This window comes from Colobus angolensis, unplaced genomic scaffold (genome assembly GCF_000951035.1).
Source record: "Colobus angolensis palliatus isolate OR3802 unplaced genomic scaffold, Cang.pa_1.0 Scaffold73, whole genome shotgun sequence".
In the NCBI taxonomy this organism is placed as follows: Eukaryota; Metazoa; Chordata; class Mammalia; order Primates; family Cercopithecidae; genus Colobus; species Colobus angolensis.
Window position 1 is genome coordinate 6,814,561 of NW_012121043.1, and position 16,805 is coordinate 6,831,365.

General features: G+C 32.7%; 1 protein-coding gene across 3 annotated transcripts in view; it reads left to right on the forward strand.

Annotated features, from left to right (window-relative positions):
* Positions 1-16,805, forward strand: part of EPHA3 (EPH receptor A3) — a 364,805-nt gene that overhangs the window by 310,880 nt on the left and 37,120 nt on the right. For all 3 annotated transcript variants that reach the window (XM_011927599.1, XM_011927601.1, XM_011927600.1), the window contains exons 12-13: positions 5,890-5,951; positions 7,924-8,133. In XM_011927599.1, coding sequence (XP_011782989.1) covers positions 5,890-5,951; positions 7,924-8,133 — 272 coding nt within the window. The remainder of the gene's footprint in view (positions 1-5,889; positions 5,952-7,923; positions 8,134-16,805) is intronic.

Below are 16,805 nucleotides of genomic sequence, written 5' to 3' on the forward strand. Positions count from 1 at the left end.
CTGGGACTACAGGCACCCGCCACCTCGCCCGGCTAGTTTTTTTTTTGTATTTTTTAGTAGAGACGGGGTTTCACTGTGTTAGCCAGGATGGTCTCGATCTCCTGACCTCGTGATCCGCCCTACTCGGCCTCCCAAAGTGCTGAGATTACAGGCTTGAGCCACCGTGCCCGGCCAACAATGCCAAATTCTTGTTATTTTCTGTCTGTTTCTCTCTCAAAATATTCTGAATTTATCTCAAGTGTACTACACTTCATGTCATCTTGAAAGAGAATACATATGTTGTACTTACTTTACTAGTAATTTACAGAGATAGTTTGTTAGGATAACAAATTTTGGAAACCCTAATGACCCAAGTTTTATCATGCATTCATGGCTACAAATTGTTAAATGAGTTCAGAACATGACTGTCTAACCACATCAACAAAATTATAAAAATCACTGCTCCATATATTAGAAAAATACAAGACAGGGAATGTTATTTTTACATATTTAAACAGCTTTTGTTGCTTCTTCATCACTGTACACTTATGTCCCTTGGAAGAATTGGCCATTTTGACTTACAAAAAAGTGTGGCATTGTGTATTTTTCTCATTTATATGGATAAGATGGTTTTCTGATATTTTTGAAAAATTAAGATCAACCTACAAAGTTTGTTATAGTGCGATTTGCATGTGCCCAAAGGGCACTAGTTTATATATACAGTAAATATTCTAGAGAAAGAAGAAATATGATGTTGCACTAGTTTAGTGGCTGTATGAGTAATTGTGGTCTTACACAACCTTTTCAGAACGGGAGAAAAAGTATCACATCTAAATCCTGAGGCTAGTAATATCTTGATACCAAACTATACAGCTATTATCAGAATGTATAACAACATTATTGTAATGCATAAACAAAAATTTTATAACACTAGAATGATTGTGAAGCCATATCTGAAAGTGTATCAAAAAAGATACTACATTATTTCTAAAGTGTAGTTTATTCCAAGTATGAAAAGTTGGTTTTGTATTTAACAATTTTAAAAACTCATAACATTAATAGGTAATAAGAAAGTTCTATCTTAATAAATGCAAAAAATAAAGTATTTCAATTTTAATTTTTTATTTGCACATCATATATTCCTGATAAAGGTATGTGAACAGCCCCCAAACAAATATAAACAAACCTGCAAACGTTACATTTAATAGTAAAACTTTAAAAACATTTCTTTTCAAGAAAAAAGAAAAAGGCTGTTATTATTATTTCAATTCAATATTGTACAGGAAATCTTAAACCTTTTTTTTTTTTTTTTTGGCTTTTGCAAATAAATCAGCTCCTTTATTTGCATTATTTTGAGCACTCTAATAATGATAGTCTTCACTGATATTCTTGAAATCCTGTTTTTTTTTTTTTTTAAACTTTTCAAATTAGGCAAGCAAATAAATAAAAGGTAGAAAGCTTGGAAAGGAGAAAAAAACATTTTATAAAATCAAACAACATATTCAGATCACTAGTACATTCTTTCCACTTACTGTATGACTTACATTATTGTGCTTACCGCATGACTCAGGTCTAACTAGAGTAAGGGAGAGTAGATTAGTTGTTATCTTTGAAGATGTTAAATTTTGTTTCAAGTTAAACATAAATAAATAAAAATGTTTTTCAAGCAGCCAAATGTAAAGCATTCTATGTGTTAGGACTGATAGAGTACTGTTGGTTAAGGAAGTCTTGGAGAAAGTGTTTCTCATCCTGATTTTGAAGAGAGAGATTATCCCTGACCAGTCTGAAATTATAGACCTAATTTGATCAATTGTAACTGGCACACTGATAGGTGTTGGATTTAGAACTACAGACAAATGGGCTTGATCTCTGCTCTCATTAACTCATAGACGTAATAGGGGTCATTTCCGCAGAATAATGTCTTGATTAAAATGGAATTTGGAAGACATTGTCCTGTACTTTTACAATGATTTAATGAGAAACTCACAGAAAAAATACCCTAAGTCAGTTCAATATTTCAGTTCAATATTTCAGTTCAATATTCATTACAATATTGTTATCAATTAGGTATAATATGTGAAAATCTATGAAACATTTTTTATTCTCATCAAAGATGATTCAAATCTTCTTTCCTGGAAATAGGCAAATTTTGTCAGTTTTTTGCAACTTTCCATCTCCCGTTTGTTTTTGTTTGTTTTTGTTTTTTTTCTTCCATCTTGACACTGATTATATAGATTGCTAGTGGCTAAGGTCAAAAGTTTGAATTTTATAATTTACCCTCATTAGAGTGTGTTCAATCCTTTTGAAAATAAGAGGTAAAGTGTTAGACCCAATTATTGTTGTTAATAGGAAGTTAATAGCATTTCCATTTGAAATTATTAAATGTAAATATTTCATGTTTCAATATCTGATAAACAGTTTATGTTTGAATGAAAATATTTTAATCTAGAAAACAAAATGTGTTAGAAAATTTCAAAGAAAATATCTTTATGACTGACTCTTTGTATATGTATATATATGCATATGTATGTGTATATATTTATATTAATATATACACATACATATGCATATATATACATATACACTCTTTATAAGACATGCGATTGAGAAGGTTGTGGTAAAACAGCTGGTGCTGAATCTGGAATTCTTAGACATTTTGAATCACATTTCTTCTGTCATCAAGCAGCGATTCAATGATTAGTAATAGCTCTGAGCCACTGGGGATAGCTGGGAAAAGGAACTGATTCTAACAGACTGATTTGCTTCCCTTTACTCTACAATTGTGAAAGATCACCATTTTATCTATACTCATAAATCAACTTGAGAACAAAAGTAAAACTCCACTGCAAATTTTGTATTGCTTATTTTTGATGGTTTCATTTCAACAAGTCATAGAACAGTACTTTCATTGAGTTTAGTATGTATACCCAGATGTGTTTTGGGTTTTCTGAAAGCAGCAAATGATACAGGCTTTGTCTTGAGGAAGCTGCTCGTGTCATTTGTAAATCAAAATAGACCTGAAAGAGCATGCAAACTTGAGTACAAATACATGGCATAATGTGCAGATGAGCTGGCATTTTATAAATAATTTCCCACCACATTTAATGTATGTTAGAACTAGTTCTCACCACTACTGAAATCTCTTTTTTCTTTAATCCTATTTATCATAATCAAAATCACAATGAAAGGGAAACTCTAAGTCAAGATACTGTTTTCCAAGGTAGAATATTTGTGATTCTGTTTACTCTTTGTACATTTGGTTTGTAGAATCTTCGAACATAATTCAAAGCACATTTTCAGACTTGTCCATCTTAACTGATGTGTTTACAAATACCTGAATGATAGAGTTAAATGCAAGCTGATCTGATTTCTGAATGGTCATGGGGCTTTGACTTAATTGACTGGTTTGATTTTTCAGCTACTTTTATTTCATTTCCCAAACAGTCTACTAGACATGCTAATGAGAAATGAAATGGTCATAATGCTGGGAGCCAGAAGGAAAGGAGTGATAAGCAAAGGTCTGAGTAGTATAAAAATGCCGTAACTGGCCAATGATATTGAGAGTTGGCGGTGTGAGGCAAAATATCTGTGACTGCATTTGAAGTATGCATTGAATTTTGGTAACATATCATTCCTCCCAGCACTGTATGAAGGAGGAAAGACAGAAACTGATGGAGATTTACAGAAAGCACACATACACAGGATTTTATTCATTCATTCATTTACTCATCCATTTCATTTCAGGCCCGGCATCTAGAATCAAAAAGTCTTTAAGCATCTGATACTAATTCAGGAGAAATCTAAGTTTTCAAGGAAATGGTGAATCTTACCTTTCTTTCTGAATATTTTTTCATCAAAGTTTAGTTGGAATTTTGATAAAGCAAGTTCCGGGGGCTCAAGGTTTTGACTGAAGCAATTTTTCAGATATTACTACATTAACTGGATAGATGTTATATGGTGCCTTAAAAACATAAATCAGTGTCTTAATGGAAAGCAGATCAATGTATCAAATGGTTTTAACATGTATAAAAATTATCTCAGAAACTATAGAATTGAAATAGATTTTTTCTTAATAAATAAGACATAATTCCTGGAATAAATTCAAATTACTGAATATAAAGTATAACCTTCATGATGCTAACTCATAATTTACATTCTGTATAAATTAGAGTTTTTACACATGAAAGGAAAAAATCAAGAAAAGGAAAGTATTTTCTAGCATCAGAATGCAAACTAACCTCATGATAAATAAGACACATATGAGGAAAGATTAAAATTGTGTTATACAGTTAGATGTACATTAATGTTTGTTTAAAATTTGTTATTAGCTCATGAGTTTTCAGCAGTACTCAATTAGGACTCAATTCAGGTCTTCTGGACTTGGAAAAGGAGTGATTTTCCTTCCTGTAAAATGCTGGACTTATAACTAAAATAGTGTTATAACAATAATAAAGTAAGGGAATTACAGTGTGTTAATATGTATAGGTTTTGAAACTAGAGGTGGTCATGTTTAAAATTTGCTGGACTACTCTCTAGTTGTATTACCTCAACAAGTTGCTAAAACCTACAATGTTTTCTGGGTAGGAATCAGTGAAATTAGAATAATGCATATTGCTAAAGCATAAGTAAGCTGTGAGGATTAAGTGATATAACAAATGTCAAGTACCTAATGCAATTTACTTTATATCAAAACATCCTTTTTTTGGTATTTTTCTTTTTAAAATGTTAGTTTTACATAATCTTCCTAGTTGTTACCATAATGTATATAGAATTATGTTTTCAACTTTGCATAATATTATGCTGTAACAATTGTCTAACGTGCTACAGTCTTCAGGTCATCATTTTAATTTAAAATCATCCAAAGCTTTAACATGCAATAACTGACTAAATCATTATCTGTAGTGGAACGTTTATTATATTCATAGCTCTATGTATCCAGTATACTTAGCACCTTTGTGTCTGATGCTTTTTCATATGTTACATTTTTCCCGCATTATCAGTTTCCTAAAGCAACAGCATAGTGTGTTCAGGTTGTGACTTTTAGCTTTATAACTCATTAGGTGTATGATGCCCAGCAAGTTAATTAACCTCTGTGTCTCCGTTTTCTCATGTGTAAAATGGAAATAATAATACTTAATATGTTAATAAATTAATTACACCAATATCATATGCACAATTACTACTATTTAAATACAGTAAAATGCTGGGTTAAATGTTTCATGGTATTTTAGGCTACATATTTGCAAAATGGTTATTACAAGTTACTTTCAATAGCAATCTTAATTTCAGTTTTATTTTCCATTTAAACATAGCATTGATTTCATAATTTTTAAGTGTTAAGCAAATATGGTAAATAATTATAACTGTTATTCTGAATTGTTTTGTAGAACTCATGTGTGGAATCCATAAAGGCAGAAATGTTGATCTACTTGCTCCCCACTAAGCAGTACAAAAGAGAATACCTACCACAGTGCCCTACACGTATATATGTGTGTGAGCACACATAGCGCATATAAATACCCATAGAAAGAATAAATAAATGCTAAATTCCTAACGTTATCTTGGGCTTGAAGGCAGAAATATTTGGTGTTGAAGAATAGTGAGAATTTCATTAAAGAGAGGAAAGGGGCATATTTTTTCTTTACTTGAAAGACCTGTTAAACCAATTTAGATACTATTGGTCATGGGCCTTTGTTCTGGAAACCAATCTTCTCCAATTTTTGTGGTTTTTAAAGTTTTATTTTCTAATGAAACCTAGGGCTTTTTACTGCAACTTTTTAAAAATTGGAAGACAGGTGAAGTTCTTACATCTCTATAATCATCAGGTGTATCCAACTGTATTATATATGCTCATTATATAACACTTGTTGAACTGTACTGATTATTATTTATTATTTACTGTATACCTAGGTAAGCCAGTTATGATTGTCACAGAATACATGGAAAATGGTTCCTTGGATAGTTTCTTACGTGTAAGTAAGATGCACACACATACATATATATGAATAAATTGCTGAAAATGTTAGAGACACCCTCCAACATTGTGCCAAGCAATTCGGTAATTGAAGTTTAAAGTAAAACTGAAATTTTCTGAGGCTAAATAGACAGAGGAGGGCTGTAAAATTGCACCTTTATTTTGCAGCGTTCATATGTTAATGTTTTATATTTTTAAAACAGATTTGTGAATTCTTCTTCGAAAGAGTATTATATTTTTATACTGCCAAGATTCACACTCGTTAAATAAAAATAAAAAAGAATCCTAAAGCAAGTAATAAAACCCACTGATGTAAGGCAGAAAGTCTCTTTTTTATTTTAAGTAATCTCAGTCTGATATAATTATTTAATCACAGTCTGATATAAGACAGACCATCTACTTTCCAAATAGTGCTGTCTACTCAGAAAATAAGCATGTGCTATAATACTAAAGTATATATATTTTCAATTTAGATGTATCATTTTGGTGTTAGATATGTATATTAATTCTTTAGATTGGTAAGCTTTATACAATTATCTATTATCTATCTATCTATCTATCTATCTATCTATCTATCTATCTATCTATCTATCTATCTATCTATATTTTTTTTGAGATGGAGTTTTGCTCTTGTTGCCCAGACTGGAGTGCAATGGTGCGATCTTGGCTCACTGCAACCTCCACCTCCTGGGTTCAAGTGATTCTCCTGCCTCAGCCTTCTGAATAGCAAGGATTACAGGCTCCCACCATCACGTCTGGCTAATTTTTGTATTTTTAGTAGAGATGGGGTTTCACCATGTTGGCCAGGCTGGTTTAGAACTCTTGACCTCAAGGGATCCGCCCTCCTCAGCCTCCCAAAGTGCTAGGATTACAGGCATGAGCCACTGCACCCGGCCATATTTTGACATACTATATTTCACCATAAGAAAGTGTATACATTAAATTTACGTCTATTTCAACAAATATTATGTTGAACAATTTTATGAATTTCAAGACAATACCAATTACCAGTCATTGCAGGGCATCAGAAAAGACATAGGCCCTGTCCTTAAGGTGCTTTTGGTGCTATATAAATTGAGATATGTAGATGACAGAAAGATAGGTAAATAGATAAAATATGTAGTATCATTCATAATCATGGAAGAAAATTTTAAATTTTCTAAGAGTGAGAAAGGATATGCTTTATATTAAAATCTATTAGCCAAATAAAAATTTTAATAGCAATTATTTTCACAATCGTAATTTCAAAAATAAACATTTTCAAAATCAAGTGAGTTAAAATATTGTGATAAATATTTCAAAATTATTGTTTGTAATAAATGGAATTTTTATATTAATACATTATCTATACATTTTAAACCTTGTGTTTCTATTTTAATCCAATATTAAATTAGATTGGAAGCTGGATTATGTGATTTAGTTTCTTATTGCTTTCTATTTTGTGACCTGCAACTCAGAGGTGGGTAGAAAAATAAATATCCAATGAATATTTTTGACTAATTATGAGCTAATTATTTATGATAATGTTTAAAAATGTAGCATCTACCTTATTTGAAATGATTCATAAAATATCAGGAAACAAAGAAGGGGAAATAAAAATTCAATCAAACAAATAAATATCAACCTAAACTAGCCACAAGATTCATTTCATTTTGTTGTTCTTAACCTTAATGAGTCTGAGGAGGAGTTAGCTTTTTTGTCACTTAAGCACCAAGAAAGTCCTTGCTTTTAAACTGAAGTCAAAGAACGTTAAGATACTTCCTGTTACAAAGTATTTGATAACATAGCCACTGTGTTACTTTGTTTCAGCCTCGTATCCATTAGCCACATATCTTTGTCTTGAGTGCTTAGGACTAAAGTGTGTGTAGTCAGTCTTGTTACAATATTCAATATGTGACATTTTAACCAATAAAGATACATCTTTAAGAAATAGGAACGTATCTTAATTGTACATTTGAACTGCTTCACAGAAACACGATGCCCAGTTTACTGTCATTCAGCTAGTGGGGATGCTTCGAGGGATAGCATCTGGCATGAAGTACCTGTCAGATATGGGCTATGTTCACCGAGACCTCGCTGCTCGGAACATCTTGATCAACAGTAACTTGGTGTGTAAGGTGTCTGATTTTGGACTTTCGCGTGTCCTAGAGGATGACCCAGAGGCTGCTTATACAACAAGAGTGAGTAACTCAGATTTTCTCCTCTTACATCGTTGTTTTCCATCTTGTATCATGTTGATTTGTAAATAAGTAGAAATCATGACCCAAAATGTGTTGTCGATTATGTTTTTCACAAAGAAAACATATCTTAAAATTAAAATATTATTATTTATTCTGGGTGAATAGATGGTCACTGTTTTAACATTTAATTCTTTTAATTCTGAAATTCTATACCTTAGTTTAATATTTCCCACCAAAAGCAGGATTCTCTCATTCCTCAAATCTTGATATTTTTAAATGTACCCATCTTTTCACCATGGTTGAGTCACCCTGAGTTAGCAGATTCGATAAATTCTCAGGACCTTATCCCACTACATATCATTTTGAAACACTTTCAAATCAATGTTTAATAAGTAACACCTATTTTTATTATAAAAATGTCAAAACAGATGTATAAAGGAAAGTTGTCCATAATCGTGCATCCACAGAAAACATTTATAAGATTGTGAGCCAATTCTTCCAAATTTTTCTTCATACTCTTACATACAAACATGTTCATGAATATATTATTTAAATATAATTATTCATAATACAATTGTATGCCATTTCTCTCCATACCAGTACACTTCCTGAATATATTTCATTGTCAATAAATAATCTTTAAATTTTGATGTTTAGTAGGTTGCTGTGTTCTATATTGTTTTATCTTTTTTTAAAGCAAATCCTACTTAGTGAGCAAATTATTATTATATTTAGCTTTTTAATATTTTATGCAAATGTATAAATGATCTGCCTGCATTCATAATTGTTATGAGCCTCATGATTTTCTAATGATACATTCCTAAAAACGAATGTTTTGTGTCAAAGATTATGTGACTATTTTGAAAGCACACTTTACTACACTCTTGATAAAACTAGGTATTATCATTAATTTTACTATTATCAGGATTAATTGAATGTGTATGTTTTAATTTGCATCCATTTAATTAAAAATGTATTTGAATTTTTTGTGAACTTTTCTGTTGCTGTTTTCTTTTGTGTTTGTTTTTTGTTTTTTAGACAGGGTTTCACTCTGTCACTCAGGCTGGAGTGCAGTGGCACAATTATGGCTCATTGTAGCAGCCTCAGACTCCTGACCTCAAGTGATTCTCCCGGGCTCAAGTGACCCTCACTCCTCAGCCTGCTGAGTAGCTGGGATTACAGGCATGGGCCATCAGCCCCAGCTAATTTTTAAGTTTTTCTTTAAAGAAAATTCTTTCCATGATAAAAACTTAGAAAATATAGATAAACAACAAGTAAATGTCTAATAAACATTACTATTAATACTACACAAACATAATTATTAGCATTTTAAATTTATCCTTTCTATTTTTTAAATAAATTTTCACAAGTAAATAACTCTTCTTTTGGCATAAAGTTACAAAAATGAGATTATGCTGTATATACTGATATATAAAATGATTTCAACATACCAATAAACTCAGCACTTTGTGTGTAAATCAATGCCATTTTATCTGCCTTGTTTTAACTTAAAAATATAAAATACATAATTTTCCAGATGATTAAATATTTTTACAGTATTTCATAATGTCTAATACTATATGCATTTACATACTTTAATTAAAGCACTAGTAATTGGGCAGAATTACAATATATTCATATTATGAATGATACTTTTATGTCATGATATCTATTTCCTGTCTGTCCATGATTACCTCTTTGGGATACTTCTATAGTATTAACATTACCGGATCAAAACGTGTACAAATATGTGAGAGTTTTTGGCATATATATTGCCCAATTGTCTTTGCTATGGTTTTTTATCACTTTTCTCTCCTAATGGCAGTATCTTTCTCCATATTCTCATCAGCCAAGTGAATGGGTGGTTCCAAAGATGGTAGTCTTCTGCTGTTTTCTTATTATCTAATTTTAAAAGTTTATTCCTGATTTTTTTTTTTTTAAAAAGCTCATCCTATTTGTAAATCACTCGAGAACTCCAATAATCAAAATTGTCACATGGCATGCATATCATGCTATATATAATAAAGAACCTAATATGCCAGGTAGCATTTCATCCTCAAGTAAAGCCACAATAATAGAACCACTGAATAACAATGGCACAATGCTGTTGGGATATGTCTAGATGCATTGATATAGGAGCTAGGACTCTCCCAATGGCTTTTAATAATAAACTCTTTTTATTTTTCCAATTTTCAAATATACCTCATAGTGAATTTACTTTGTTCATGAATCTAAATATTTTTTTAAAAAATCTGAGTATTTTTGAAAAGCCCTTAGACACTTAAAATGTGTCCTACACAAAAATGTTTTTCTTACAAACACAATTCAGATGGATAAGAGCATGACAAATTAAGAGAAATTTTGTGTGTTGTAGCTAGTTGAGTTAAATTTACAAGTGATTACAATTATATAGCTTTGAACACTTGATGAAATTGCAAAACACGGGATAAATACCTCAACAGTGCTTTTGATCTCCTTCTCTGATCATCAGAAAAATTAGCCAATGTATCTGCAACAAAGCATCATTTTAATCACTGAACTATCAGTTCAGTAGACACTATATGCAACAAGGGATACTTATTGTCTTAAGGAGTGTATTTCATTCTACTCACTTCTACTCTTTTTCTAAGGCTCTCTGTCTTAACCTGTCATGACATAAGTACTTCTAATAGTCCATGAAAAGTGTCACGCTTACTTACATTGTCCTTGTTACAACAATCTTATTATATAAGAAAAATACCTTTAGGATAAATAAAAACTATTTGATAAAACACTTTATATGAAATGTTAAATTTCTGGTTATTCAGTCAGGTTCTAATTTCTATGCCATATTAAATTATTAATTAATTAACTAATTAATTTTTTTGAGATGAAGCCTCACTGTTTCTCCCAGGCTGGAGTGCAGTGATGCAATCTCGATTCACTGCAACCTCCACCTCCCAGATTCAAGCAATTTTCATGCCTCAGCCTCACAAATTATTTGGATAACAGGGTCTTGCCTCCACACCTAGCTAATTTTTGTATTTTTGATAGAGACGGGGTTATTCCATGTTGGCCAGGCTAGTCTCAAACTCCTGATCTCAGGTGACCCACCTGCCTCAGCCTCTCAAAGGGCTGGGATTACAGGCTTGAGCCACTGTGCCCGGCCCCATATTAAATTATTACATGAGAGCATCTCTGTCCCGATAAGTAGGCTTGATTACCAGGATACTCAAAAGAATAGTTTCTCTGGCAGGAACTGGAAACATTTGTCCAACTTTAGATGATTCATACTATGGAGAACACAGTGGGTTAACTCTAATTAGTGGGTTACACTGATGGTTGCTTTGTCAGGACCTCTTTAATGTTAGAAGAAAGGTATGGTATGGAAATTGCTCTTTACGTTTCTGAAATAAAAGTGCAACAGGCTCTTTGCATTTCTGTTTCAGTCTCTGAAGATTCTTAAAAACACACTGAACAAATAGGCTCATTCACTACCAATAAATAGCAGATTCGAGTTCTTCAGTGTTCATCCTTGTATTTTCTTGGAACTCTCTCAAATGATCCACGGGAGTCCTGGCTTTCTTCCGAGAAGCTGTAATTTGCATGTGCATTTCTAGAGTAATTTAGACATCGTTGATTTAATCTCCCATAATAGGCCTTATTTAGTACAATAAGTTTATAGTTTACCCTAAATATGAGGTATGGTTATAAAGTAATAGGACTTCAATTTTTTTAAAAAACAAATACACCAAACAGCTAAATGAGGCAGCATTCTAAGTTTTCCTTTTGGAAATAAATGTATACTTACTCCAGGAATGCTGATATTGCACAGAATGTTTTGGGAATTTCTCTTTTGGAATTATATTTAAAGCTAAATTATGACTGATGCCATTAATCAAAAAATTTTAAGCAAGTAGTATTTTGCGACATAGGCTTGACTGAGATAAAATCTTGTCTCGATAAGCAGAGTGGGGTGACTTACGCCTATAATCTTGACACTTTGAGAGGCTGAGGCAGGAGGACCTCTTAAGCTCAGGAGTTTGAGACCAGCCTGGGCAACATAGCAAGACTTCATCTCTGTAAAAAAATAAAAAATATATATATAAATAATATATATTATTTATGTGTATATATATCTATATTTATATATTATATATTTATATATAAATAAAAATATATATTATATATAAATACTATATATGTTTTTATATATTAAAATAATATAGGCCAGGTGCAGTGGCTCATGCGTGTAATCCCAGCACTTTGGGAGGCCAAAGCAGGTGGATCACCTGAGGTCAGAAGATCGAGACCAGCCTGGCCAACATGGTGAGACCCCATGTCTACTAAAAATACAAAAATTAGCTGGATGTGGTGGCATGCACCTGTAATCCCAGCTACTTGGGAGACTGAGGCATGAGAATTGCTTGAACCTGGGAGGTGGAGGTTGCAGTGAACCTAGATTGTGCCATTGCACTCTAGCCCGGGGGACAGAGTGAGAATCCATCTCAATAATAATAACAATAATAATAATAATAAATAAATAAAAATAAAAACATAAATTCGTCAAGCATGGAGACACTCACCTGTGGTCCCAACTACTCGGGAGACAGAGGTGAAAATATCACTTGAGTCCAGGAGGTTGAAGCTGCAATGGGCTAAAGCCTAGTAATGGAGCGGGACCCTTTTTCAAAAAATAAATAAATAATAATAAATTTAAAATGAAGAAAAGAAAAAGAAAAAAAGATTATATTTGTGTGCATATATTTTCTGTTTGTTTGTTGACCCAAAGCAGTAAACCCAGCTTAGACATCTGTCTTGTTTACTTGATTTAGTGTGCTCTGATTATTGTTATTTCAGGAAAACAAGTTCACCATTCAAAACAATTTGCTGAGGCATTCCTTTTAGATAACAAATCCTGGTTAATCTGCATTAAAAAGTCAGTCACATTAATAACATTTAACGCAGTTCATCTAGCGTCTGAAGTTTCTGGAGATTAAGATTTGGTGCCTCAGTGCAGTGACCCTTTCCTGGCTGATCCTCTGAAAGCTATTGCCTGTAGGTAGAGTGTAGTTGCACTGAAGAATTATGAGGGGCATTTCAATCAATGTCAGTAGAAAAGAATAGAGCATGGAATGTCTGTCGCTCTCGTTTTAAAACATCTCTGTGAGAGGCAGGATAGAGGAGTGTATAGAAATTATATAATCTATTTATGTATTTCAAACTTCTTAAACTTTGAAGAGTATTTGAGGAGTTGAGGGAACACCTTAGCTCAAAACTTAATTTATCAGAAACTCAGATATTCTCTCACACTGTGTTTTTTTGAGTGTGTCACAAGCTTTCCTTCCTTATGTTGTCAGTAGCTTGCCTGATATGAATGGGTCAGCTAAGACAGTACTATACACTTTTATGTTTGTTTTTCCTTTTACGTAAGGATATTGTGTAGGGAATCAGATTTCTTTTTCCCCCAATACTCACTTCTTGTTATTTCTTCTCATTTCTCACTACTGTGTTATGCAGAAATTACAAATGTTGATATTTTCCATTATACAATATTATTATGCATCATGTAATGCCTGTAAAACTCCACTGTACACTCATGGGATGTTCAGAATGAATAAGGCTGTGAAGTTTCAGTATTATTACGAAAATAGTTTCTATCTTGTGGACCCCTAAAATGCTCTTGGGGACCCACATAGATGCTTGGATGACACATTGAAAGCCACTGTTAAGGATACTTTACAGGGACAAAAGCCCCTTAATAACTAAATGAATATTTTTGTCATTATTCACCGGTGTAAATCTACACTATGGCATAGTTTTATGTGCTATAATGTATTTTAAAGAAGTAGCTTTGAAAGCAGAACTGCAGCTGCACACCAAAGCTGCCAAATCATCTTGAAAGTCCATGGACTTCATTGGGATGGATATGATTAGAGCATTCAGATCCACAAATTTAAATCATCAAAGAAGTTTTGTGTCTGGAAAAAAAAAAAAAAACAGAAAAACGAATTCCTTTCCTTTGGTTTCTCATCATGTGACTTTGAAAGTATAATTAGAACATGTTTGTTGTATTTTTGCCCTGGGTCTACTAATTTACTTTACTTCGTTCTAACAGAATCATGACACTCTTGTAGGACAGTTTGCCCCTGAATGATTTTTCAATCTTTGCTCTTATGAAATTTTATTTTTAACTGGTTAGTATTTTTGCATATATGCATTCATGCATCTATATAGATGAACATTTCTATATTCATATGTTGAAATACATGGAATCCTAAATTCCAATATGGTCATGTTTAATTTTCTGTTTTATACAGGATCAAGTTACTGAAAACACAGACTTTTATCTTATTTAGATGTTGTGTAATCCGTCACTTCAATTCTTCCTATGTCCTTAAGTTCATTTTGGGAGCATAATTACCACATAAACTGAGTTGGAAAATTTGAGAAAACAAATTGAGTTGTCCTTGGCTATATTCCCCATTATTAGATTTGTTTTCTTTTTCATTTCTATTCTGAAGTTGCCTACTTAGTACATACTAACTGGGTTTTGTTAGAACATTTTCTTTTACGTAATGATTTATTTCACTTTTTAGATCTGTGACTCTGCCACATTGATGCCAGATATATTCTAGTACAACTTTGTTTTATTTGATTTCATTTGAAGGATAATCCTTCATTTAAGGATTGGTAACTCCAATCTAAGAACATAAATAACAGAAAACAGGAGGCTTTGTTCTGTAACATTTTCAAGAACTAAAAATCTATGCATATCAAAATTGGTATAATACCAAAGACACATATTAATTTGATAAGTAATATATGTCACATGTCACTTATACCTACTTGAAAAAGGTAATAACAAAATATCTAATTTGTGTCCTTCATATAGTAAAAGTATTTTAAGCTGTGAACAAAAAAAAGTCAATGATGAATGTATTGCCTCCCTTCTTATGATACGAATATGCCTGCAGGTAGCAGCAGCAAATACAACCATTTATTCAATAACTAGAAAACTCTCGAAGGTTCAGTGCTTTCAGTGATTAATGTTGGACCAAAACTTAATGGAAAGTCTAGTACTTTCTACCCATCTATTTCAGAGAGATGAGTAGCATGAACATTTAAACATGTAAAAAACAACTATCCAGATTTATGTGGTGAAAAATTAAAACTATAATTGTGAAGTGGAACACAGGAGCACACAAGTAAAGGCAGGAAAGTAAAATGAAGAATGCAGACAGTCTATGGAGAATGCAGTTTTATATAGGATGGTGTGAGAAATGGTCTGGTAAAATGACACTAGAGCAGAAAATGGGTTTGAAGGAAGGAGCAAATATTGAGGCTAAAGAAACATTAATTTTGCTTTCACTAATTTTCAATTGAATAAAATAATTTTAATAATTGCCCTGATTCCAAGAGGCCCACCTTGCAGGAAGGCAGTTTAAATCATTAGATTAACAATTTAGCTCAGACTAAATGTCAAGCTAACGGTGACTAGTCCTCGTTTCCTATTGGTGATGCATGCCTGTAGTCCCAGCTACTCAGGAGGCTGATGTGGGAGGATCACTTGAGTCCAGGAGGTCAGGGCTGCAGTGAGCCTTGATTACACCATTGCACTTTAGGCTGGGGCAACAGAGTGAGACCTTATCTCAAAACAATTATTAGAATGAATTTAACATTATTCCTATCATCTTAATTGCCAGTTGTCAGTATCCTCTGCTACATTTCTACTAATTTACCGTTGCTTCTTCAAAAAATTGTGTTCAGAGTGCTACAAGTTCAGACTTTGAAATGAATTACTGTAACTTTTTTAAAAATTAGAGATTTTAGGCCGGGTGTGGTGGCTCAAGCCTGTAATCCCAGCACTTTGGGAGGCCGAGACGGGTGGATCACGAGGTCAGGAGATCGAGACCATCCTGGCTAACACGGTGAAACCCCGTCTCTACTAAAAAATACAAAAAAATAGCCGGGCGAGGTGGCGGCCGCCTGTAGTCCCAGCTCCTAGGGAGGCTGAGCCAGCAGAATGGCGTAAACCCGGGAGGCAGAGCTTGCAGTGAGCTGAGATCTGGCCACTGCACTCCAGCCTGGGCGACAGAGTGAGACTCCATCTCAGAAAGAAAAAAAAAAAAAAGAAAAAGAAAAAAAAGAAATTAGAGATATTAAAAATTAGAGATTGAATATATATAAAAAATACAAAATTGGACATTTAAAACCTCATCGAACTTTTAAAAAAGCCAGATTCATATTAGGATTATATATGTGTGTGTATATATGTGTGGATATATCTATCTCTCTCTCTCTCTATATATATATATATATGGACTTATACCCCAATGTTTGCATTATTTTTGTTGAAGATAGATATCATACATCAGATTACTTAATTTTTACACTGTTTTATGAGAATCTGAAAGTAACATAAGCATTACGAGTTTGTGTTTTATTTCCTGGATAGCCATAGAATAACTTAGAACATGGAGATTTTCCTGTATTTCAAGAAATGCTTAATCATTTCACATGATGTTGAAAGATCTGAAAAGTTCAAAGAATGAGGTTTTGCTACCTAAAGGATCGTTTATCTCTGATCTCTTGTGGCAATCAACATCTGCTGAAACTATTCTCTCAGTGGCTCTGAGATTTGAACTACTGGGGATAAGACTAGATGCTTCCCTTGGGAGCCTTCTTGGATC